Source organism: Dama dama, chromosome 5, assembly GCF_033118175.1.
Source record: "Dama dama isolate Ldn47 chromosome 5, ASM3311817v1, whole genome shotgun sequence".
In the NCBI taxonomy this organism is placed as follows: Eukaryota; Metazoa; Chordata; class Mammalia; order Artiodactyla; family Cervidae; genus Dama; species Dama dama.
The window spans coordinates 8761307-8786032 of record NC_083685.1 but is presented as its reverse complement, the minus strand read 5'-3'; the positions used below and the strand labels follow the sequence as shown (position 1 = coordinate 8786032).

The following is a 24726-nucleotide window of genomic DNA, read 5'->3' as shown; positions in this document are numbered from 1 at the left end:
GCTTCAAGCTGCCTCCTTCAGGTGGGGAGTGGGTCCTTTGGCTGTTCCCCCAGCCCCAGCCCCAGGCCCCTTAGGAAGCCCCCTGCACAGGCTGTTAGGGTTACTTCAGGGGGCACCTCGGTGTATCCTTGGGCGCTGGGGCAGGGGTTCAGGCTCTCGAGGGGCAGAGAATGCTGGCCCCAGGAACCACTTTGTCCGGTGCCCCACCCATGACACAGTTCAAGCCTGCAGAATTTGGTCCCCCGCACCCCGAATCTCTACCAGATACCCTCTCCAAACATCAATGCCATGCACCCCAGAAGCCCACCCTGAGCTCTCTCTGTTCTGCATGAGGCTCATCTCCCCTTAACACCCAGTGGCCCCCTCCTCACAGGGGGAGCCTGGCTACAACCCACAAGGCCTTCCTACAACTGACTGGCTGTCTTATAGAGTTTGAAGAAGTGAAATGAAGTCGCTTCAGTCATATCTGACTCTCTGCGACCCCCTGGACTGTAGCCCGGCAGGTTCCTCTCTCCATGGGATTCTCCAGGCAAGGATACTGGAGTGGGTTGCCATTTCCTTCTCTAGCATAGAGAGTCTGGGGCCCGGTAAACTTTTTCTTAAAGGGCAAGATCATAAATATCTTCGGTTTGGCAGCCCACATGGTCTCTGTTGCATTTTCTCAACTCTGGCATCCTGGCATGAAGGCAGCGATTGACTGCGTCATGGATGAAGGGGTTTAGCTGAATTTTATTGAAACTTTGTTTACAAACAGGAAGCAGGCTGGGTCAGGCTCTATAAGTCAGCTTGTCCCTGACTTCAGTGTAGGGTGACCAGATGTCCTGAGACTTTCCTGGTTTCAGCACCAAAAGTCCTATATCAATGGGATACAAGGCTTTCAGCTCCAGCAGATTAGGACAGCTAGTGGCCCTATTTAAGCATCAAACCCACGTGGACCCCGAGGGTCAGGTCAGGACGCCAAAGGCTTAGAGAGGAGAAGGGTGTGGTTTACTTCCTGACATGGCTGAGCCGGGTTTCAGACTTTTGATCTTTGCTTCCTAATACCTTTTAGTCATTTCTGGTGGCTCAGATGGTAAAGCGTCTGCCTGTAATGTGGGAGATCTGGGTTTGATCCCTGGGTCGGGAAGATCCCCTGGAGAAGGAAATGGCAATCCACTCCAGTACTCTTGCCTGGAAAATTCCATGGACGGAGGGGCCTGGTAGGCTACAGTCCACGGGGTCGCAGAGTCGGGACATGACTGAGCAACGTCACTAATGGCTGACTAATGTATATGGGGAAGGAAACACACACACTCTCTCTTCTACCTTCTAGAACATTCATCTCAGGGGACTTTTTCTCTTCTAGAAAAATGCCTCCAAGGGCCTCTTTGGGAATTCAGGACCCCCTCCACTCCGTGGCATAACCTGCAGAGAAAGAATTCAAAGAAAAGGTCGAATTGGGGCAGGGGAAGGGGGGTGTTGGCTGCAACTCGGAGACAGAGATTGGGGGAAAGGCAGGAGGAACGCGAAAAGTAACCGGGCCATAGGAGACAGAGTCGGGGATAAGCACTGCTTGGTTCTGTCCTCCCCTGCCCCCTGCCCTTGAACCTCTAGAACGGCTGTGATACACAGGAAGGTGTGTTCAGCGTGCTCTGGTGGGGGCGCTGGTGGAGCGGGGTATCCGCCACGGGCGGGGACAGCCAGCCCTGGAGATGGCGGGTTCCTGAGAGAGCAACAGGGATTTCACTTCCCCTTTATCAGGGATCAGAAAAGTCAGCCGGTGGATTCCACATCACTGGGGTGGGGCCCCAGAGGCTGGAGGACTTGGGGGACATTTGAGCAGTTCCTCTGGGACTTTGCTACCCCATCCATCTGGGCGGGGAGAGGTCTCCGGATTCCCCTAAGGGCCCCAGGGAGCGCCTCTGCTCCCCCACGTTGGTTTTCCGTCTCTACCGGAAGAGGACCGCCTCCCTGCAGCCCTCTCTTCAAGGTGCAGGATTCGTCAGCAGCGGAGATGGCGAATGCTTGAAGATGCCACCAGGGGGCGTCCACCACCAGCTAGTGGAGCCAGGGGCAGCCTGGCGCTTCGCTTGGTCCAGTCTCGGAGGATGAAGGAAGGATGGAGCCAGGTCCGAGTTCCAAACCCAGTGGGGTGCTGGTATATACTTACCAACTGATGGCTTGGTGCCCAAAGCACTATTTGCGGTGCTTGCCAATTTCTTTGCTGTAAATACTCCCATGACTGATTTTGAGCAACCAACCATTTATACAGTGAGTGAGTGAGTGAAGTTGCTCAGTCGTGTCCGACTCTTTGCGACCCCATGTTCTGTAGCCTACCATGCTCCTCCATCCATGGGATTTTCCAGGCAAGAGTACTGGAGTGGGTTGCCATTTCCTTCTCCAATTAGATCGTAGAAAAAATGTAAATAATGCCAATGGCGTAGATGTAGGATGTAGTAAGATCATGAGGAAGTGATGAGGGTTAAGTATTGAAGACCTTAGTTTTTAAAATAATGTAATTTAATTTTATGTAACAGCTGGTTCAAATAATTCTGAAAATTTGACAACTGGATCTGAGACTGATAGGCTGGCTCCTGCATCCTAGTGTGTCCTTCCCCTTGTCCGGACCTCCCTTGCCCTTGAACATCACCCCGTGATTTGCCCCATCCATCCACTGAGCAGGAATATCTGCCAAGTCTCCATGGATCCCCTCATACAGCCCTATGAAGGAGAACTAGGATTCTCCCTATTTTACAGAAGAGGAAACTGAGGCTCAGAGAAGTGCAGTTACATGTCCCAGATCGTATATGAGGATCTGAGATTGGAATCTAGGCTTGAATCAGAAAGCCAAATTCTTACCACTAAATCATGTGGTCCTTGAGATCATAGTGGGGTTCTGGGGGAATCCCGTGCCCCAAACTCCCACTCCTGCTGACCTGTCCTGGCGTCTGGAAGTCCCCCTCAGTCACCCTTTGTGGCTCCCAGTTGCTGAGAGAAGGCATTGGGACTTGTTAGTTAGTTGCTCAGTCATGTCCAGTTTTTTGCAACCCCATGGACTGCAGCCTGCCAGACTCTCCTCTGTGCCTGGGATTCTCCAGGCAAGAATATTGGAGTGGGTAGCCAATCCTTTCCCAGGGGATCTTCCTGACCCAGGGATCGAACCTGGGTCTCCTTCATTGCAGGCAGATTCTTTGCTGTCTGAGGCACTAGGGAAGCCCCAGGATGACAGAGCTGAATCCATCTTGCAGAAAGCAGGCACACGGCAGACCTGGGACGCAGGACAGAGAGAGGTGGCCGCGACAAAGCGCTGGCATTTCCTGGGCACTCAGTCTATGCCCAGCCCCACGTCAAACGCTTTATCTGCCTGATCGCATTTAGGTCTCACAACAACCCATGGGGTGAGGACAATTATTATCCCACTTCTCTGCTAGGGAAACTGAGATTCAGAAAGCTGAACCACTGGCTTCAGCAAGTTGCACTGCTGAGAAACCAGACTCCACTGACTTCAGCTCTGGTAGTAGGAAAGGAAGGAGGGTAGACAGGAAATGGGGGACATGGGGTGGCATGCTAAATCTACTTTTGTCCCTTTGGAGGGGGGGCTGCCAGCCCTGCGGGTGCTTCATCCAGCAGTCAATCTGGACAGAGGCTCCCCAAACCCTCCTCCATACCCCACCCCCGCCTGCCACTCAGCCGAGTCTTACCTGATGCCTAAGCACAGGATATGTCCTCCATAAACCATAGTTTTTAGGATTATCAAATGCAGAAAAATGGCTGGAAGTATACCAAATTGTTAAGAGAGATTAGCCACCAAGCATGGGATTATAAGTGAATTTTATTTGGTTCTTTTGACTTTCCTATGTTTTCCTAATATTTTTCAATGGGCAGAACAAAATCAAAAGTGTTTAGGAAGTCTGGGGGGTCCCAGGTCTCCCCAGCTGGTGAGTAAAACCATCCATTCTTTAGCTATGAATGCCCACACAGGAAGGCTCTGAGCTGGTGGTCTTGACCCGGGGGCAACTTTGCCCCCCAACAGGGGACATCTGGCAATGTCTGGAGATAAGCTGCTTGTCACGACTTGGGGGAGGTGGCATCTAGTAGGTTGTCAGGGACCCCGACAAAGATCCCGAAGTGCACAGGCCAGTCTCCCAAGGCAAAGAAGGGTCTGGTCCAAATGTCAGTGGTCCTGAGGTGGAGAAATTCTGCTCTTCCCACTTGACAGTGAGGGCCCCTTGGAGTTCCCCTTCTCAAAAGTGTTTGGAAACCCAAACTGTGTGGCCATGAACTTGATTGCTAAGTGTCCTCTTGGTGGCTGGAAGCCTGTAGCCATAATTGCTCAGGCTTTTGCCCCCTGGGGACCCACAGAACCAGCGCCCCATGCCTAAGCCTGGCAAAATAAGGATGCTGTTGCTGAACCTGGCAGGGGGGCAGCCTTGGAACTGCTTTTCTGAGGAAAGGAGCAAAAATGAATGGGCCCAGGGCAGGAGACAGAAGCACCAAAGGGGCGAAGACGCAGTTCGTTTCCTGGGCACATGAACCCTGCAAAGGGTGAAGCATGGTCCCTTCCTGTCCCAGCACTGCTTCCGGGCTGCCCCCTCCCTTGGGGCAGTCCTTCCAGGAGACCGATTGTTCTGCTTTGTGTCTGGCCTCCGGCCCCCTCTGGCCTTCAGGGGACTTCCCCCAGAGCTTCAGTGGCCCCCTCAGCAAATCACTGGCTGTAAATGAATCTGTAGGACGGTAGGCTCCCCTAATCCCGCCAGCAGCCGAAGCTTCTGGAAGCCAACCCCTGCCCGTTTGGACCCCCACCTCACCTACTGACAGACGTGTTGGCTGGATGAGGGCAGGAAAGCTGTCACCTGTCATTCTCACTTGGCTCCGGCCCCACGAGCCTGCTGGTTCTTTCCTCGCCACACGCTCCTGCCCCAGGTCCTTTGGCCTGCTGCTCGTCTGCCCAGTGCCCTCTTGCCAGAGGTCTGCGGGACCAGCATCTTCTCATCCTTTATGTCTCAGCATGAATGTCGCCTCTTCAGAGGGGCCTTCTCTGCGGCCCTGTGCCCACTTTTGCTTTAGGACAACCCCCTAAGCCCCTGCAGGGTGGTGGTGCTGGTGCTCGTGATGAGTCGCGTCCGACTCCGTGTGACCCCACGGACTGTGGGTGCTCTGTCCGTGGGATTCTTCAGGCAAGAAGACTGGAGTGGGTAGCCATGCCCTCCTCCAGGGGATCTTCCCGACCCAGGGACCGAATTGCATCTCTCACATCTCCTGCGTTGGCAAGCGGGGGTCTTTACCGCTAGTGCCGCCTGGGAAGCCAGCTGACCGTCTGGATGTATGGATTTTTGCTGTGCAAGGGTGGGGCCTCTGTCCCTCACATTCACCCTCTCCTCATCACCGCACAGTGCCTGGCAGTCCGCAGGGGTTCAGAAAACATTTACTGCATTGACAAATGCGCGAGGGAGTTTGGCAAGGAGGTGAGGATGCAGGGACAACTGTGGGACTGGCAAAAATCTAAGCACCAGAGGCAGAAATCAAAAGAGCCTTAGGTGTAAGGCTTAGGGTCAGGCCTGGGTTTCATTCCTTGCTCCGCTGCTTATTTCTGGATGTCGGGCAAGGCTAACCTCTGGGAGCCTCAGCTTCCATACCTGTGAAATGGGGAGAAAAGTCCTTGCTATTTATACCGCTGAGACACGGCTGGCACACTTCAGGTGACCAACTAGGGCCCACGTGAGAGAGGCAGTCCCCGCTATGGGGGCAGGCGTGGACCCTCTGAGGCGCACCGTGGGGCCTCCACGTCCCCCCATGCCTGGAAGCCCAGCCCCCCTGTGGTTTGGGGAGCAAGCCCCCGCCCTGCTGAGCGCGTCGTCTTTTGGCCTAAAATTAGCTCACAAATTCCTTGGCTGCCTGGTTGGTGCTTCCAACCGACAATTCAAACCAGATGTTTCCAGCTGTCGGGGCCCTTCCCCCCTGGCCAGCGCCTGCGTGTGCCCCGGGGAGGTCGGACTCTACCCAGGCGAGATGGATTGGAGCACGCACTCGGGGTCCCTGGTGGTGGGGGGGGGGCAAGAGCGGGAGCCAGCCTGGGCTTGTGGGCTTACTCCTGTAAGGATGGGGCCCCCCTCGCCAGCTGACCTGCCGGCGAGTGGGGGCTGGGGTGGGTAACCGCTCTGCCTTTTTCCATTCAGGAGCCTTGTGGAGCGCCTGCTGTATGCCAGGCCTCTGTATTTGCTGCTGTCCAGACACTGTGAGAGTCTCAGTCTGAGGCGCCACTTGTGCTGCTGCTGTTGTTATTAGCGAATGTATTTAGTGCCAGGTGGCGCTACTGGTAACCCTCCTGCCAATGCAGGAAACATAAGAGACGCAGGTTTGATCCCTGGGTCAGGAAGAGCCCCTGGAGGAGGGCAGGGCAACCCACCCCAGTATTCTGGCCCAGAGAATCCCCTGGACCGAGGAGCCTGGCGGGCTAGTCCGTGGGGTTGCACAGAGTTGGACATGACTGAAGCAACTTAGCACGCATGTGGCTCAGTGGTAAGGATTCCACCTGCCATGCAGGAGATCCAGGCTCGATCCCTGGGTCGGGAAGATTTCCTGGAGAAGGACATGGCAACCCACTCCAGCTTTCTTGCCTGGAAAATCCCATGGACAGGTGAGCCTGGTGGGCTATAGCCCGTGGGGTCGCAAAGGAGTTGGATACGACTTAGCGACCAAACAACCACCACCATAACTAACAACCAAGGCTTACTACACTCTCACAATAACCCAAGAAAATGAAAGTTACTGTTACTCCCATTTTACAGATGAGGGAACTAAGGTCCAGAGTGGTGGAGGAACTTAGCCCAAGGTCACTCAGCCCTGAAGCAGCAGGACCCAGAGGCCCCTGAAGGGTAGGTGGTCTCAGCTCACCCTGGGTGAGTTTTCCCTCCTTGCTGTCACCCCCACGAGGCCCTTTCCCTCCTGGTGGATGGATCTGGGGGTTGTGGAAGACCCTCTCCGTGAGGCTGTCCCTGGGCTTGGGTGCAGAAGGTGACTCACGGCAGCTGCCAGGAGAGGAGGTTCATTAGGAGACCCGGGAGCCAAGTGTCCCAGCTGAACCAGAAGCCGGTGGCTGGAGGAGGGGCAGTGGGGATCTGCGTGGGCTTCACGGGGGCCTTACATGGAGCCCCTTCCCCATCCCCAGAGGTGGGACCCAGAGCCCTTTATGATGGTGCTTGAGAGAAAAGGTAAGTCTGTGCATGCGTGTGTGTGTGTGTGTGTGTGGCATCGCGCACAAAGAAGAGAGGCGCTTGATGCAGGGAGGAGAGGGCTTCACGCATGTGGGGGGACCGTGGCTGGCCTTCACTCCTAGTAAAAGCCAAAGCCCCCTGCAAATGCCTGCAGAGACCTGGCAAGATCTGGCCCCAGTGCCCTCTGTCCTCACTTCCTCCCACCCTCCCCCTCACTCACTCGACTCCAGCTTCACCGGACACTTTTCTTTTCCACGCCTTGAAAACGCCAGGCAGGGACTTCCCTAGTGGTCCAGCCTCTGAGACTCTGCACTCTCGGTGCAGGGGGCCCGGGTTCCATCCCTGGTCAGGGAGCTAGATCGCACATGCTGCAGTTAAAGCTCCTGCATGCTGCAAGGAAGACTGAAGGTCCCGGGTGCCTTGACCAAGGCCCAGTGCCACCAAAAAAAAGAAAAAAAGATTCTCTGTGGTATCTCTTGCAAGTCTCTCACTGACTGGAGATTAAAAAAAAAAAAAAAAAGCCCGGCACCCGCTACCTCAGGACCTTTGCAGTAGTTCTTGCCTCTGCCTGGACCACTCTTCCTCTGATCATCTCCCTGACTCACTGTGCCACGTCCTTCAGGTCTCTGCTTGCACATCTCCGTTTCCCTGCTTTGTCTTGGTCAGTACCCCTTATCACCACCTGTCATTCTGTATGTAATTACTAACCTATCTCTTTTTTTTGGCTGTGCTGGGCAGCATGTGGGATCTTCGTTTCCCGACCAGGAATGGAACCTCTGCCCCGCCGCCCCCAAAATGGAAGTGCAAGTGTCTTGACCACTGGACCACCCGGGAAGTCCCAACGTTATCTTTTCATGTACTTATTTGGCTGTTCTTAGCTGCGGCACTCGGGTTCTTGGCTGCGATCTTTCACTGAGGTGCAGACTGTTGAGGGCATGTGGGATCATAGTTCCCCATCAGGGATCGGACCTGAGTTCCCTGCATAGCAAGCTGGGTGCTCAACCACTGGACCACCAGGGACGAAGTCCCAAAGTTATCTTTTGAGTGGTCTTCTGCTCCCCCCAGAAGGCAAGCTCCCTGAGGACAGAGGTTCTTCATCTGTGTTGTTCTCTGCTGTAGCCCCAGTGGTGGAAAGTGTCTGGCATATAACATGTGCTCAGTAAGGACTGAGAGAGAGAGAACAAGAAGGAAGAAATGGAAGGGAAGGATAGGGAAGAGGAAAGGAAGGAGGAAGGGGAGATGAGGAAAGATGGGAGAGAGAGGGAAGATGGGACAGATGGTCTTAGTTAAAGGGAGGGGTCGCAGAGCAGGAGACACACAGGATGATGTACTGTTTGGGTGACTTCAGGGCTCCGAAGTCCAGCTCCGAGCCTTCCCCACTTTGCCCCTCTGCTCAAAGACAGGTAGCACCCCTCTTCCCCCACCCCGCCCCCCGATTTCCAACAGCGCTGCAAAGGGGGTCCAGGAGCACCATCTCAATTCCTCTTCCTGATGGAGGGTGGGGTGGGGCAGCGGGGGGCTCCTGCAGAATGGCCTGCTGGAGGGCACCTCATGGAGGGCACCCCGTGGGCAGCTGGCAGAGCGGGACAGCCAGGCCAGGTCTGCAGCCGGGGGTGCAGCGTCTATGCCCCTTACCCTCCGACACGTAGGCTCCCACGTGGGCCGCACGGAGCTGCTGCTTGCACCGGGCCTGGGGAAGGTCCATGTCTACAAGGCTGTGTGTAGCTGGCCACGTCTCCAGGGACACAGGAAGCCAGAGATCCTACCGGCTCTGGTGGCCCCACCCCACAAAAAATGAGAGGGAGGCAGGGTTCTTAATTTTTAAAGACAACTTTGAGTCATAACCTACCTAAAGCACAACCATCTGAAGTGTGAAGCTTGATTTTTCCCATACACATGTGCCCACATAACCAGACATTGTCTGTCTCCAGCCCCAGAAGTTTCTTTGTGTCTCTTTCCAGTCAATAACCAGCACCCCCCCACCCCCGGCCCAAGGGTAACTCCCTTCTTCTTCTCTTCTTCTTTTTTTTTTAAACAAATGTGTATCTTTATTTATTCAGCTGCGCTAGGTCTTAGTTGTGGCATGTGGGGTCTAGTTCCCTGACCAGGGATCGAGCTCCGGCCCCCTGCATTGTGAGTGTGGAGTCTGAGCCACTGGATCGCCAGGGAGCTCCTGGGTAACTGCTCTTCTGACTTCTGTCTCCACAGCTTGGTTTAGCCTTTGTTCTAGAACTTGTACACGGAATCACCCAGTCCGTGTTCTGCTGCGTCCATTTCTTTTGCTCGGAGTGTCTATGAGATTCGTCCAAACTGTCTGCCTCCGATTGCTTCCTCCCACTGGGGAGAAGTGTCACTGCATGGACCACAGTTTGTGCATCCCTCAACTCTTGGTGGATGTCTGGGTAGTTGCCAGGGTTGTTTTTTTTTTGCCTCTTATGGATAAAGCGACATTCTTGTCTGCATGTGAATGTGTATTGTCATTTCTCTGGGGGAAATACCCAGAGAAGAGCTTGCTGGGTCATTGAGAAGCATATCTTTAACTTGATAAAACCCACCAGACTGTTTTCCAAAGTGGCTATGGTATTTTTCTCCCTACCGCAGTGGTGGGTTGCTTGCTGGGGTGGGAAATTCACTTAGAATCACACAGCGAAAAGAGTTCAGAGGAACCTTGGAACCTCTTCCTAGTGCAGGAAGGGAAACTGAGGCTTGGCTCACACAGTGGTACGTGTGGGAGGGGCAGAGCTGGGAGTGAAGAAGGCAGGTCTCTCGGTTTCTAAGCTTGAATGACTCCTGGGTGAGAACCGATTCAGCACCCTGTCTGGTTTCCCGTAAGTGGCCTGGTGCCGAGCCCTTTTCCACCGCAGGGCCTTTGCACTTGCTGTTGGCTTTCTTGGCCCTGGAAGCTGTTCCTCCTGCTCCTTGAGCGCCTGGTTCCTCTTATCCTGCATATGTCAGTGCTGACACCTCTTCCAGGAAGCCAGCCTTGACCACAGTCACTAAAGTAGATGACCGGACACCTGCCCCCACCCCTTTCCAAGCTACTTCCTGTCTTCTCGGCCTTTTTACTTCTTTGATTTTTATCTCTTTATCTCTTTGATTTTGCAGTGTTAGGGTGTCTTCTTGAATTGCTGTTGACTTGCTTCTCAACTTGATTCTCAACTTGATTCCCCTGAGAGGAGCTCCTTGAGGCAGAGCAATATTATGTCAGTGAATCCCCTCTCTGGGCCTCAGTCTCCCCACCTGTAACATGGGCAGGTTGGACAAGAGTCATTCAGCCAGTGGAGGGCATTTACTGAGCACCTACTGTGTTCCAGGCACTGGTGCCGAGGATATGGTGGCAGAAAAAGCCCTCATTCTGGACCCGAGAAGCTGACAGTCTAGAGACACATAGAAACAAGCCCTTACAGGGCACCAGGGGTGCAGGAACATAGAAGCAGCTGCTCATCTCCCTCCCCAGAGGCTGGGGTTCAGGGAGGGCTTCCTGGAGGTGGTGATAACAGAGATGCAAGATATGCAGATGGGTCAGGTGAGGGGGTGCAAGGAGGACAGTGCTTCAGGCAAGGGAACAGCTGGAGGGAAGTCGCTTCAGGATCTGTCTCATTCACAGTTCTCTCCAGGCCCTAGGCAGTTCCTGGCTCACAGAGACATTTGGTAAAGAGCTGTGGAATAAGTGAACGTCTCTAGTTTACAGATGGGGAAACTGAGGCATGGGGCGGTTTCACAGCGCACCTGGGTCCTGGCCACTCCGCCTCCTTGAAGCCCCCCACCAGGGTCTACTCCACGGGTGTCCGTCCGCAGGCCAGGCCGTGCTGTGATGGGGCCGCAGCCCAGGTCTCTCCAGCCACATGAAAAATCTTGCGATATTTTTGCCCAGAAGGCAGGCCCCAGTGGCTTCAGGGGCTGTGTAATTAGCAGTGGCTGTGAGCCCACGAGAGGCTGGAGCTGGGGGCTGTGGTGGGCCAAGCAGCTTGCCCCGGGCTCAACCGGGGAGCACTCTGGCAGAGACTCAAGCCTCGGTGAGGTTTTCCCTCCTCCTCCTCCTCCTCCCTGCCTCCTCAGTCCTGGTTGTTCAGCGGGGCGGGGGTACGGGGGGGTCACAGCTGCTAATTGCAGGCTAGGCCCAGGGTGGGGGCTCTGAATTGCTTCAAGGCTGGGCAGAGGACCCGTTGCTCTGTTTCTGAAATTGTGGGTTGCAAGCGAGTGGCCTGGCCCCCTCCAAGCCACAGGCCTGCCCATGCCCCCACCCTTGGAGCCATGCGTGGCGCTGTGGGCCATGGGATCACCCAGGCCAGGCCCCACCATGGGTCCTGGAGCTGGAGAATGTGGACCCTGAGTCCCTCAGGATGGATGAAGAGTGGCTAGATACTGGGAACGTGAGAGTGGAGGGCAGAGTGATCACTGACATGGTCACAAGCATTTATTGAGCACCTACTGTGTTCCAGGGACCACCCTAGATGCTGGAGTTATGGCCATGCACAAAACAGGCAGAGTTCCTGGTCCCTTCGCATGCCTAGTTCATGGACTCTTGCTTGATGATGATCAGGAACTGCTCTGAAGGTGCTGGTTTCCTGTTTACCCCAGGGCCTTTGCATATGCTGTCCTCTTGCATTCTTGCCTTCCTAAATACCTCCACCAGTAGTTCTACTTCCACCTCCTCATGGAGGCCCACATGAGCCCCAGGACCAGACTCATGCCCCCCAGACTGGCCTCTCACAGCCTTGGAAATGCCCCATCCCAACTCTTAGCCCAGTTTACAGTTAGATATTCATTTCTTTGTTTACTTGCTGATTGCAAGTCTCCTCTCTCTGAGCCTGTGTCTGCTCATTACTGTCTTCCAGGGCCTGACACTGGCTGGGTGTAAACTCAATGCTCAAGAAATATTTGTAGACTGAATACAATTTAGAATGTCACAGCATTGGAACTTCAGAGCTGGCAGGCTTGTAGTGGGCATCGAGAACAACCCCACATTTAGCTGTAGCCCAGAGAGAGACAGAGATTTGCCCAGCCACTCACAGCTGATGAGTGAGCCAGGGCTGGAACTCAGGGATCTTTTTTCCTCCCGTTGGTGACTGACGTTTTTGTTATTCTGCCCTCAGATTGTGGGTCGGGATGTTTGGCTTAAGGGGTGTGTATGTGAGAGAGAGAGAGAGAGATGGTCTGATAGCTGTCTAACGGGGTCACTGGCCTGGTAACTTCCCTGGTTTTATTTTCTAAACAGCTGGCTCCTCTTTGGGGAGGGGAGTTGGGGCTGCTGGGACCATCAAAGGGAATAGCTAACAATCTAGGGCCCTGGCTCCTAAAGGGTGGGCATGATCTGTGGATTCTTGTATCCCTGTGCTCCAAACTTTCACTGGCTGCCTGTTGCCCCTGATGAATGCTGTCCCGAGCCTTTAGCCCTGCTCTTCCCTCGCCCTCCTATTTGCTCCTCCCTTTCTCCCACTTCGTGCTCCAGCGCGATTTCCCCACAGCCCCTTATCCATGTGCGGCATTCTCAGCCCCTGCCTCCCCCACGCTGGGCTCTCCTCCCGGAAGGACCTTCCTGGCTCTCTGCTCACTCACAGTCACGACCTCTAGGACAACCCCTGCCTTTCAGCGGACCTCTGTCTGTCCTGGGGTTCCCTGAGCTCTTGGCTTCTCTCCTGCCATGGACCCGTTTCTGTTTCGTAAAAAAAAGCAATTAACGTACGTGCGCTTCTGCTTGGAAGTCCGTGAGCTTCTTGAAGGCTGGGCTGTGTCTGATTCACCTCTGAAACCTGCTTAGCACGGGGTCTGGTGCACATAGGTGTTCGTTAAGCATTTGATGGACGAATGAATGAACGAACTCAGGAATAAATGAATGCAAAGGTCTGCTGACTCACTGGATTCCTCAGGACAGCCAGAGGGCCTGCTTCCAGTGCCCACACTGACTTATGTCAGTTCCCTGGCGGAGCCTCTAGAATGCACCCTGCCTCACTTTCTCGGTCTGTGAAGTGGGGCCATGACCCCTGCTCTGGCCATTTCATTTTGGGGTATCGCGAGGCCGTGTATCTCAGGATGTTAGAGGGAACCCACAGAGCTTCCCACCCACCCCTGTAAATGGGGAAATGGAGGCCTGCGGAAGAAAAGGCTCTGACGTCGGGTGTCTGAATTCCCTCCCTGCCTCAGGCCTGACCCTCCACGAATCCTTTAAGCACAGCCCAGCTCCCACTCTGTGCCCTGAGCTTCGGAAAACCTGAGTCACAGCTGGAACCAAGCGCGGGGAATTTTCCTCCTCACTTCCAGGGGCCCCGGAGCCTCCCTGACCTCGTCCCCTTGGGCAGGGGAGGCAGGATCCCTGCTCGATGGGCCCAGGGGTGCTCCACAGGACGGCCCCGCTCTGTGTCTGTCGGCCTCAGTTCGCCCCGGGGACCCGCGGTCAGGGAGGAAATGCTGCCTCTGGTGTCCCGGGCCGTGGAGGGGGCACCGTGGAGGAGGGGGCGTCCGCGAGTGTGAGCGGGGAGGGGGACTGTGTGTGGCCGGGCTTGGCCCCGCCCCTCCCCCTGTCCCCACCCCAAACCCACTTAATGAAATCAAGCTGGACGGAGGGAGCGAGGCAGGGAGGGAGGAAAGGAGGAGGCGGGGAGGGCGGGGGAGGCAGGGGAGGGCGGCCGGCAGCCCAGAGCCGCGGCCACCGGGCACCGCCACGGACTCGACTCGCTCTGCTCCACCTGGCGGGACAGCCTGCGTGCAGAGGAACTTGTGAGTCCTGGGGCCCCCTCCTCTCTCAGGGGGCCCCGGGGTGTCTTGGAGTTCAGGGGGCCGGAGTGAGTGCTTTAGGGGGCTTGTCTAAGTATGTGTGAGCTGTGAGTGTGTGTCGGATGCTGTGTACGTGGGTGACCTGCGTTAACAGGACGAGTGGCCGGCCGTGTGTGCACCTGGGGTGATGTGTCCTGAGTGCGGCGCTGTGTTGGCCGGAGAGGGGCGTGTGTGTGCAGTTGGGGCCTGGCTGTAGGGGATGTGTTGGAAAGTGGGCGCCGGGGTGGGTATTCCCGGGGTCCGCAGGAGGGTGGTGTGTATGAGGGCAGTCCCATCTGTGGGGGCCCCCAGCAGGTCAGGGGTACATGTGTGCACATGTTGCGTGTGTGTCTGTGTGTGTTCCCTGTGTGTCTGGGCGGGGGGTCCGTCCATCTGGGGCGTCGAGACACTGTGCGTCTGTGTCTTTTGTCCCTGTGTTGTGTGTCTGTGTGTTGTGTGTGTGTGTGTGTGTGTGTGTGTGTGTGTGTGGGTTTCAAGACTTCAGGACTCCCGTCCTTCCCCAGGCCTCCCCTCCAAGGGGCCCAGGTCCCTGTCCTTGGGTGCCCTGGAGCAGGGGGGTTCAGAGCTTCAGCCAGAACCCCTCCCCCCAGGCCCCTAATTGAAGCCAGGTTTCTGTGGGCTCCCCTCCCCCTCTGGCCACCAGTCCCTGAGTGGGGGCAGGGCAGCCCCTGGCCCCTCAGCCTCAGGTCTTGGCGGGGTACCTTGGCCTTAGGGATGGATTTGAAGTATCTGCCTATTCCTGACCTCAAGTGGGGGCATCACATTTGAAAACAATGAACTCTGAGTGAGAGGGACTCTGAAGAGGGGCCCTGCTCCCAGCTTGGGGTCCTGGATAATCACGTGGTGCTAGTAATTGACATCTCCGCTGTGCCAGCCACCACTATTTCTTGTCCTAACAATAGTCCAGGGAGGTGGCCTTATCCCCATTGTACAGATATGGAAACTGAGGCTCAGAGAGGTGCGATGCCTGACCTCAGGACACACAGCTGGGAAAAGACCTCCACCTGGCTGTTCAGAGCTGCCTTTCCAGTCAGGCTCCGTCCTGACTGACTGTGACCCTGGGCAGGCCTTTCCCAGTGTCAGGCCTGGGTTTCCTCCTGGATGAAATGAGAGGGGTTGGCCTGACCTCACCTCCTCATGGCCCGTGAATTTCTGCATCCTGGGAAAAAAATGAGGAGCAGGGAGGAGCTGGGGGCAGCTGATCGGCAGGACAATCACATCAGAGCGCCCAGGGCAGCGCCCATTCTACAGACTGGAAGTGGAGGCCCAGAGAGGTCAGGGTCACACAGCCATCTCCTGTGAGGCCCCGCCGGCTCCCTGCACTCGGCCTGCATGTTTCCTAGGGAGCCCCGGGGAGAGGGGTCGTGGGGGCATATGAATGGACTCGGAGAGTCAGGGTCTCAGTCTTTAAGAGCCAGAAGTAGTTTGCGTGGCCTCTTTCCGTATCCTCTGCCCCAGCCCCCAAGGCTCTTGGGGAAAGGAACACTTTGCTCTGTGTGACTCATTGCTGTGTGTGTGTGTGTGTGTGTGTGTGTGTGTGTGTGTGTGTCTGGTCCTGGATTCCTCGTTGGCTACAGCTTGGGGAGATTTCACTCAACGAGGTATTAATACAAATTTGGTCTTTCCTGGAGGATGAGGGGAGAGTGAGCACATTTACACGTCAGGCGAGGGTAATCATCATTTGTCCGCTGCGGGGTGGGAGAGTGCCGGCTGGTCTTGGATCTCTGCTGGGGTAGAAACTGGGCTGCTTCTGAATTCCACCAGCCCCACCCCCCGGCCCCCGGGGCAGCAGCAGCTCCCTACCAGGCGCTTTCTGAACGTGTGGTCTTGTCCGATCCTAACAGCTCTGAGAGGCAGGCCCTGTGCTCACCTCCTTGCCCCGCCCCCAGTTTACAGATGGGGAAAGCGAGGCCCCGAGGAGCCCGGCAGCAGAGCCAGACCCAGATGGAACCAGGATTCTAATCCTGGCCTAACTGGCCTCCTCAATCCGGTGCCTGCAGAGCTTCAGGGCGGAACCTTGACGACCGCCGCCCCAGGAAAGACCCCTGGTCTTCAGGCCCCACCCGGCCAGCCATCTACAGTGAGAAGTTTCAGCTGCCGCCATGAGAGGTCATTCCAGGGCTTGAGTCAAGGCGGCAGGCAGGGAGGTGACCTGTGAGGGGCAAAACCGCCAAAGATCGAGGCTGTCTGTAGGAACCTAGGCTAACAAGTAGCAGGGGAAGGCTCCTGAAGTTCGTGGAACTGCTCAAATCCTGGTTCCAGCTGACCAGTGATGTCGACCAGGGAGTGTGAGCCCATTCCTGGGTTAGCCGGGGACACACTGGAGTGTGTGTATGTGTGAGTGAGTGTGTGTGTGGATTCTCAGAATCACAAAGAAGGAAGGTTCAAATCCCAGCTCTAACAGTCAGCATCTGTGTGTCCTTGGGCAGGTCACTGTCTGTCTCTGGACCTCCAATTCCTCATTTGAAACATAGAGACAATACTAGTATTCTGGGCTTCTTTGGAATTGCACCCACAAAAGGGGCTCAGAGGGGCAACCTGTGGTAAAAGTACACGGTGATCTACTCATTTAAAATGAACCTCTTGACTTCCCTGATGGTCCAGTGGTAAAGACTCTTGCTTCCAATATGGGTTCGATCCTTGATCAGGGAACTAGGATCCCACATGCCATGGAGCCCCCCAAAGTTTTTTTTTTAAAGAGCCCCTGGGTGAGTGTTACCTTGTCTGATGTTCTGGGAATTTCTTTTGTATTTTGCTATCTGAGCCAGTTTGTCTAAATTCATGTCATTATTGGGAGGCACCAGGTCACTTGGAACAAGCCAGTCAATGGCCCCATGTCATTCCTACATCACCTCCTGAATCCCCAAGGCACCATGAGTGGGTACCATCACCTGCTTTGCAGAGCGGGGCCTGAGACCTGGGCTCTCACAGGGACCTGCTGCAAGATGCTGGGCACCTGACTCCTCCATTGTTGCCTGAGGCCTGCCCCTTGCCTTCTCTGGGCTTCTGTCTCTCCCATCTGCATCCCCGAGAGGGGGCGCCCCAATCAAGGGCGTGTGAAGTTTTCCCATCCTGGCACTTGCAGCCTCATCCAGCACCAGGGACCTGGGCCCTCTGCTGAGCCAGGCAGGGGCTCTCAGGGGGCGGCCTGGGGGGCATAGAAGGGGTCCCTGGGTTTGTCTGAGAGGCCAGGCCAATTCACACCAGCTGGGAGAGTTAGTGCTTTAGAAGCCAGGCTCCTCTGTAAAGCTGGGCCATAAGGAATTTATTAGTCATCCGGGCTGTCTGGGCCAGGGAGGGTCTGGGGGTTCACGTCGGGAGCAGCCTACCCGCCGGGGAGGGAGGTGCGGAGTTCATCTGGATCCCATTTGGTGGCGGCCACAAGACTCGGGCTCCAGCTTTGTTTCAGGCACAAGCGTTCCCCCGGGGGGCCTTGAGGTGGGGGTTAGCCGTGGGGCACATGCTTACTCAGGCCCCTGCCAAGCTCAGAATCTGGATGCTTCAAAACTTATGAATCTTCTGGTGACAGGACCGCAGATAGGCCAGGGGCAGTGGGGAGGGCTTCCTGGAGGAGGGGGTCAGCTTGCTCAATTACTCACTGAGCCCTCCCTCGGTGCCTGCATCCAAACTCCAGCTCTTCCTTAGCAAGGCTTTTAATCCCTCTGAGCCTCAGTTTCCTCACCTGGAAAATGGGGAGAATGTAGTACTACCCCAGCAGGTGGTTCCCAGGAGTCAAGAGAAATTTCATCTAAGAAAGGTAAAATAGGGCCTGGCACATGGCAAGCAATGAAAGAGTACGTTCTTCTTATGCGTTGAGCCAAGTCCATCAAGACGCATTAATTGAGTGCTTACTGTGGGGTCCAGGACCCAGATATGATACAAAACCCTGAAGTTGCCAAGATGAGTAAGATTCAGCCTGTGCCCTCTAGAAGCTCAGAGTGAAGTGAGTAATTGGGGGCGGGGGTGAACCGACGTGAACCCCGGGATGGGGTCCATTGCACAGTGGGGAGGCTCAGGCCCAGGGAAGGGAAGCGATTTGCTAGAAGAGGTTCTGTGTCCCCTGCATCTCCTCGGGGCCCCCTGAGGCCCTGGGGTCCCACCCTGATGTCTCTCCTGCCTCCCTTCCCCACAGGTCCCAGGCAACATGGTTTCCGCAGCGGCGCCAAGCCTCACCGTGTCTCTGCTGCTGCTGCTGCGGGTCCTACCCACGGCGTCCTACCCCGTGTCCCTGCAGGCCGGCTTCCTGGAGGACACGGGGGGCAGCGGGGAGGCCGAGGGCTCGTCGGCCTCCTCCCCGAGCCTCTTGCCGCCCCAGACCCCGGCCCTCAGCCCTACGTCGGTGGGGCCCGAGCCCACACCCCTGGCTGGCCCTAAGCCCCCCACCAACTTCCTGGACGGCATCGTGGATTTCTTCCGCCAGTACGTGATGCTCATCGCCGTGGTGGGCTCCCTGGTTTTCCTGCTGATGTTCATCGTCTGTGCGGCTGTCATCACCCGCCAGAAGCACAAGGCCTCTGCTTACTACCCTTCGTCCTTCCCCAAGAAGAAGTACGTGGACCAGAGCGACCGCGCGGGGGGCCCCCGGGCCTTCAGCGAGGTTCCCGACCGGGCTCCCGATGGCCGGCCCGAGGAGACCCTGGATTCCTCCCAGCAGCTCCAGGCTCACATCCTTGCCGCCACCCAGAACCTCAAGTCTCCCTCCAGGGCCGCCCCGAGCAGCGGAGACCTAGCCCAGGCGCCGGAGGGCAGGTCGGAGGAAGAGGAGAAAGGCCCCCGGGAGGCGGACCTGGAAGCCCAGGGACGTGCGCTTCCGGCGGAGAAACCCGAGGTGCCTCCGCTGCCAGAGGAGCCCGGCTCAGTGGAGGCGGACGCAGCTGCAGGCGCAGCGGCAGCCCCTGAAGGTCAAGGAGAGCCAGACGGGGCTCCCTCACTCTCCCAGGAAGCCGGAGGCCCAGCTGGTCCCCCCGAAAACCCCTGTGCTTGCGGCAGTGTCCCCCCCAGCATCTAACTGCCCCCTCTCGAACTGCGGGCCCTGACTTGGACCCCTGGCGGTCACCTCCTTGGGCATAGAAAGGCCCTTGGTCCCTACCGCGCTCTGACCACCCCGCTTCCTCGGCCACTTCCCGCTGGAGATCCCAGTGTGTCTGATCTTACTACAGTGGGCGGAGATGCTGGTCTCTGTCCCACCTCAGGAATCTCACCGACTTCGAGAACATCTGTCCCTGCAGCCCCAAGGCGCTCATCCGAAAGGCAGAGCTCCTCTGGGGGCTGGGGGATGGGGTGGGGGGGGGGGTGGGGGTGTCCCCGTCACAGACACGTCTGCTGCGACAGAAGTCTCAGGTCCCCTGTTACAGTGCCGACGCCGCTGCTTTCCATCGAGGCAGGAAAGAGAAACAGAATAACTAGACGTTTTGGAAAAGGTTGAATGAATAGGGAGACACACAAGGGCCTGAAGGTACCACAGAAGATCCATCAGGAGGTTTCTGTGAGGGCCCCCTGCACGAAGCACGAGCGTTTCCCAAACTGGCTTCCCCAGAAGCAGGACTTTGAGGTCCGATAACGAGTCGAGGAAACATTGCTTCTCCGCTCTGTGCACCGCCCCCACCCACCACCGGAAGTCCTCCAAGGCTCTGACAAGTCCTGCAGTCAAGGTGCCCATGGAATCCGGCTTCGCTTAGCCTTTCCCAAACTGCTTTTGACCGTGGAGTACTTTTGTTTTTGTTTTACAACTACAGAGTAAAATCCTGCAGAGAACCCTCTGGAAGTTACTGCCCTAAATGTTCCACGGCGTGCCCCCTCCCCAGTTTCTGGATGGTCCAGGGTGAGGGTGGTGGGGTTTGGGGTCTCAGCCTCTCATCCTGCTACTTACTGCTGTGGGGATGGGGCAAATGAAGTTCACCTTTCTTGCCAGGGACTCCAAGAGACCTAGAAGTCGGCTGGGGGGTGCTGTGTGTGAGGGGACCCCATTCTAGGAGGGGTTGGAAGGTATGGGGAAGGGTTTCCGACACCCAGGCTGGAAGCAGGGGTCCATGGCCCCCCACCCTTCACACACACACACACACACACACACACACACACACACGCCTGGCAGCCTGTGCCCACAGCATTCTTTAGTCTTTGACAAGCGAGCCTGAGCTTCGTCCAGGATTTGGAGAGGCCCTGTAAGGGGGTCCTCTGCTCCATCCGTCCATCCAGGCTCCCCCACCTCTGCACAGCTGTCCAGGTGCTGGAATATAATAAACCAGCACAATAAACCTTTATTCAGGCCTAAGCATCCTGGTTTTCTGGGGATGGGGAGAGTGAGTGTGCTAGGAGGTTGGGGGGGCATTTCCTCTGGGCTGTTCTGTGGGGGTGGGGCAACTTTCAGGGGGCGGAACACATTAACCTGGCCTCGGGGGCTGGATGGGTGTGGGAAATGGAGGAAGGGATGTATGCCCTGTGGGAACAGGGGCCGGAGTTTGTGTCCCAGAAGCCCTGGGCTCATGGCCACCGAGGCAGTGTCCATGCGTGCCTCTGCTGCTTACAGTGTCTGCCGGAGAACCACCCACCTCTCCGTTTGCCCCAGGAGACAGGGGCCGTGGAGGGGCTTGGAGCTGAAGTTTTAGTTCCCCTCCTCCCTGCAGAATGGCTGAGGGCTGCTCTGGGTCTCAGGGACAGCCCACACTGGCCGCACCCTTGGCTTGCTGTGCCCGGGGTGGAAGGCAGTCCCTGCCTTTTGTCTCCTCGCCCACCAGGCTCCTCCTGGCCTTTGATGGCGATTCCTGTGGCCACTGCTATTCCAGCTGCCAGCTGGAATCCAGATGTGGCTGGACTGGGAGCACATGCTGGATCCCTGGGGTGATGGGGGCGGAGAGGCCATTCCCACCCCCACCCCCTGCAGCTCTTCTCCTCCGTCGACCCCCATCCATCCGGAGGGGGCCGGGGTTTAGGTTTCATAACACACAATGGCCACTGTCTGGCTCAGTGGGGAAGGGCCCCCCCGCTCTCAGCCCAGACAGGCGACTGCCCAAGAACGTAGGGAGAATTGAAATCCAAATACAGAGTACAGGATGCTGTGTGGCTCAGACCCGTCACTCCACCTCTCTGGGTGTGCCAGCCCTCTCCTTGTCCCTGAGCCTCTGTGGGGTCCTAGGCACAGGGCTGTGGCTAGGAAGTGCACGAAGCTTCCCCAAGTCAGGCAAAACCCAGATGAGACAGCAGCAGACACTGGAGATCCCTGGGGAGCAGGCAGGGGTGGGTCTCCAATCAGCAGCTGCCTGGCCAGTGGCTCCCCATGAGTGTCCACTGGGCCCGCCAGAGGATGTGGGGTGTGCGGTTTTAGCCACAGACTGTTTCCCTGGGACTGGGGAGGTGGTTACGGAGGGGGTCTGAGCCCCAGTGCAGGAATGGACCTCTCTCTCACCTCTGAGCCGTTACAGCTACTGTTCCCTCTGCCCAAGACACCCTTCCACCCCCTCCCTTGTTTTGCTAACTCTAATTTTCTTTTTGGCCACGTAGTGCGGCATGAGGAATCTTAGTTCCCTGACCATGGATGGAACCTGTGCACCCTGCAGTGGAATCTCGGAGACCTAATCACTGGACCACCAGAGAATTCCCGTTAACTCTTATCTTTAAGCTTCTGGCTTAGATGTCCCCTCCTCCTAGGAGTCTTCCCTGACACCCTCCTTCCCTCCGCCCCCAGCCTCTCTTCTACAGTCCCCTGGGCTCAAGGATAATTGCTTACAGTTAAAGGAGTATCTGTTATGTGTCAGGCACCGCTCTAAGCAGCGGACATCATCAACTCATGGCAACCCTAGGAGGTGGGCACTGTTATCATCCCCATGTCACAGCTGGGGAAACTGAGCTCCAGAGACAGGAAGTCAGTGTCCCAGATCACAGAGCCAGGATTCCAGCCCCGCGGTCTGATTCCGGAGGCTGAGTTCTCCTCTGGGCTCCACTGCTTTTTCGATGAATGAACGAGTGATTGAATGAAGGTCGCCCTTGGGGAGGACAGAACGGCCGCACGACCTTTAAGGCTTGGAGCCGCTCCACTCTGCCCCCCCACATCTGTGATGGAGTCACCCAGGAGGGGCCTTTGATGGCCTCACATCTGGCGGGCATCAGCGGGGAGTCAGCCGCAGAGGGAGACCACGGTGGGGGTGTATGTGGAGAGTCCAAGGGAGGGGGGCACAACACGGCTTAAGGGAGCGTGTGGGCATGAGGGGGTTCCAGCGCTCCCAGGGATCCGGGCGTCTGCCAGGGCAGGGACAGGCCCCCACTGTCCCGGGCCTTGTAAAACCCCGCAGCTGCCCTCAGTCTGGGAGTCTGTCCCGGGGCCAGCCCGTGGCCGCCTTCGAGGGGGAGGGGAGGGCGAACAAAACCGCCTGAGACGTGAACCCCAGCTGGTGTGGGAATGGGGCTTCTGGTGACGTGAGGTGGGGGTGGCGTGCTGAAGAGCCCCTTCCCCGTGTCCTGCCCGGCTCTGATCACCCGGCAGGCTGGGCATACTCTGGCTGACGTTTTGTTAACAGGAGGGACAGAACGCACACCTGCCAGGCTGCTCTGAGCTGGGCTCATCATCTTTACCCCTGGGGTGCTCACAGTGGTCTCGGCTCTCCGGCGAGACCACCTGAGTCCGTGCCAGCTCCACGCTTGCTTTCCTGGCTGTGTGGCCTTGGGGGGGGGGGTTGCCTCGCCTCTCTGGGCCCCTGTGGATAAAGAGAAGATGAGCCTACTCCAGCCTGCAGTGTTCTCCCCCTGCCCAGTGGGATTACCTGGGAGATATGAAACTCCTTTCTACCTGGCCCCCACCCAGACCAATGAGATCAGAGTGTCTGAGGGTACAGGCAGGCAGTTGTCACAGCCAAGATGTAGAGTCCACCGGGAGAGGGGCTGGGGGTCTGAGCACCACTGTCTGCCCAGCACTCAACACTGCCCCTGGCACATAGCAAGGGCTCTGTGTGTGCGCATGCGTGGAGGGCAAAGGCAGGATGGTGTCCGCACATCCACAACCACATCTAATTCTCCTCACACTCTCCAGGGAGAGAGGAGCAATAGCATTACCCTCCCCCCATTTTGCAGATGAGAAAACTGAGGCTCAGAGGGGGTGGAGTGACTTACCTAAAGTCACACAGCAGGGCATAGCTGGTCTTCGGACCCAGGTCTGTCTGGCTTCTCAGCCTGGACTCTTCAGTGCCGAGCCTCCCATCTCGTTTTAGAACTTCGTGGTCCAAAGGCAGAGCCCTTTCCCTGATGGTGGGGTGGGCACAAGCATTTTGTATCCATTGCATCTAATCTTGGGTCCCCCTTCCTTGTTCTGACCCCACCCTGCCTCCGGGGGTGATGGCAGTGACTGCCCACTGCCTTTGTTTTCATTCATAGACTCTTGGAATCATCCAGTTTTTTTCCTTGCCTGGGATGATGTAACCCTCTGAGTTCTGAGGTGGCCCAGAAGTGTGTAGCAGGGACCTAGATCTTTTGTTTTCCATGTACATTTCTTTTTGAGCAACTACTCTGTGCCATGTATTGGGGAGGAACTGTTAGCAAAACAGATATGAGGCTACATTCTAGCAGAGGAAATGAAACTTCATCAAAGAATCATCCAGATGCAACCACAATGATTAACAATGGAAATAGCCACCATTTATAAGTGGACTGTTATGCACGTGTCTGGCATTTTACCCGTATTACTTTTTACAGCTTTACCGAGGTGTACTTGACACACAATAAAATGCGCATATTCAAGAGAGCAATTTGATAACTTTGACACGTGTTTAAAGCCATCACCACAATTAGTATAATGGATATACCCATCACCCTTTGTAATCTCTCCTTACTGCTCCCCCATCCCCAACCCCAGTCCCCAGGCAACTATTGATCTGCTTTCTGCCGCTATGAATCACTTTTATTTTCTGGAGTTTTATGTAAGCGGAACCATACTGTGTGTACTCTGTTTTTGCGTATGGCTTCTTTCACTCAACATAAATATTTTGAAATTTATTCATGTGATTATATTTACCAATATTTCACACTTTTTTATTGCTGAGTAGTATTCCCTTGTGAGCGTCCCAAGTGATGCGGTGATAAAGAATTCACCTGCCAATGCTGCAGATACAAGAGATGTGGCTTTGATCCCTGGGTCGGGAAGATCCCCTGAAGGAGGAAATGGCAACCCACCCCAGTATTCTTGCCTGGGAAGTTTCATGGACAGAGGAGCCTGGCGGGCTACACTCCATGGGGTTGCAACAAGTGGGACACAACTGAATACACACACACACACACACACACACACAGTATTCCCTTGTATATACATATGAAAACTTATCCATTTACCTGTTGATGGATGTGTGTGGTTTCTGGCTTTGGCTATTACAAAAAAAGCTATAAACTACTGGATGTTGTTTTATCTCTCCTTCCCAACCTTCTTAAAGAGATGATTGTTAGTGCTCCCCATTTTACAGATGAGACACATGGAGACTCAGAGAGGTCGAGTAACTTGTTCAAGGTCACACAACCAGTAGTTGGAGCATAGAATCTTAAAGAGTGAGAATTTTTGAGCTAAGTGACTTTAGGGAACCTCTAAATTTGAGGGAGACTCAGACCAGGCCCTCATTTTATACTTTGGCATTTGAGGACCAGATGGGCTCGGTCTCTTCTAGAGTTGGGTGAGAATTTGGGGTTCTGCTGGGCAGTCTTGCATTGTATCCAGCTCCACTCTGCTTTATCCTGGCTCTTCATCTGGTTTGGGGAAAGGATCTGTCTGGAGTGGGACAGGGATTTG

General features: G+C 56.0%; 1 protein-coding gene across 2 annotated transcripts; it reads left to right on the top strand.

The window, feature by feature from the left end:
• The first annotated feature begins 117 nt into the window (after positions 1-117).
• Positions 118-19721, top strand: TMEM119 (transmembrane protein 119). Of its 2 annotated transcripts, XM_061141687.1 has the most exons (3): positions 118-2108; positions 6768-6854; positions 18100-19721. In XM_061141687.1, exon 3 carries the CDS (start codon positions 18112-18114, stop codon positions 18973-18975), a length of 864 nt encoding a protein of 287 aa, XP_060997670.1. In that variant the 5' UTR covers positions 118-2108; positions 6768-6854; positions 18100-18111; the 3' UTR covers positions 18976-19721. The 2 variants fall into 2 exon arrangements, with proteins under 2 accessions (XP_060997670.1, XP_060997669.1); XM_061141686.1 differs by lacking the exons at positions 118-2108; positions 6768-6854 and adding an exon at positions 13747-13910.
• Positions 19722-24726: the final 5005 nt, after the last annotated feature.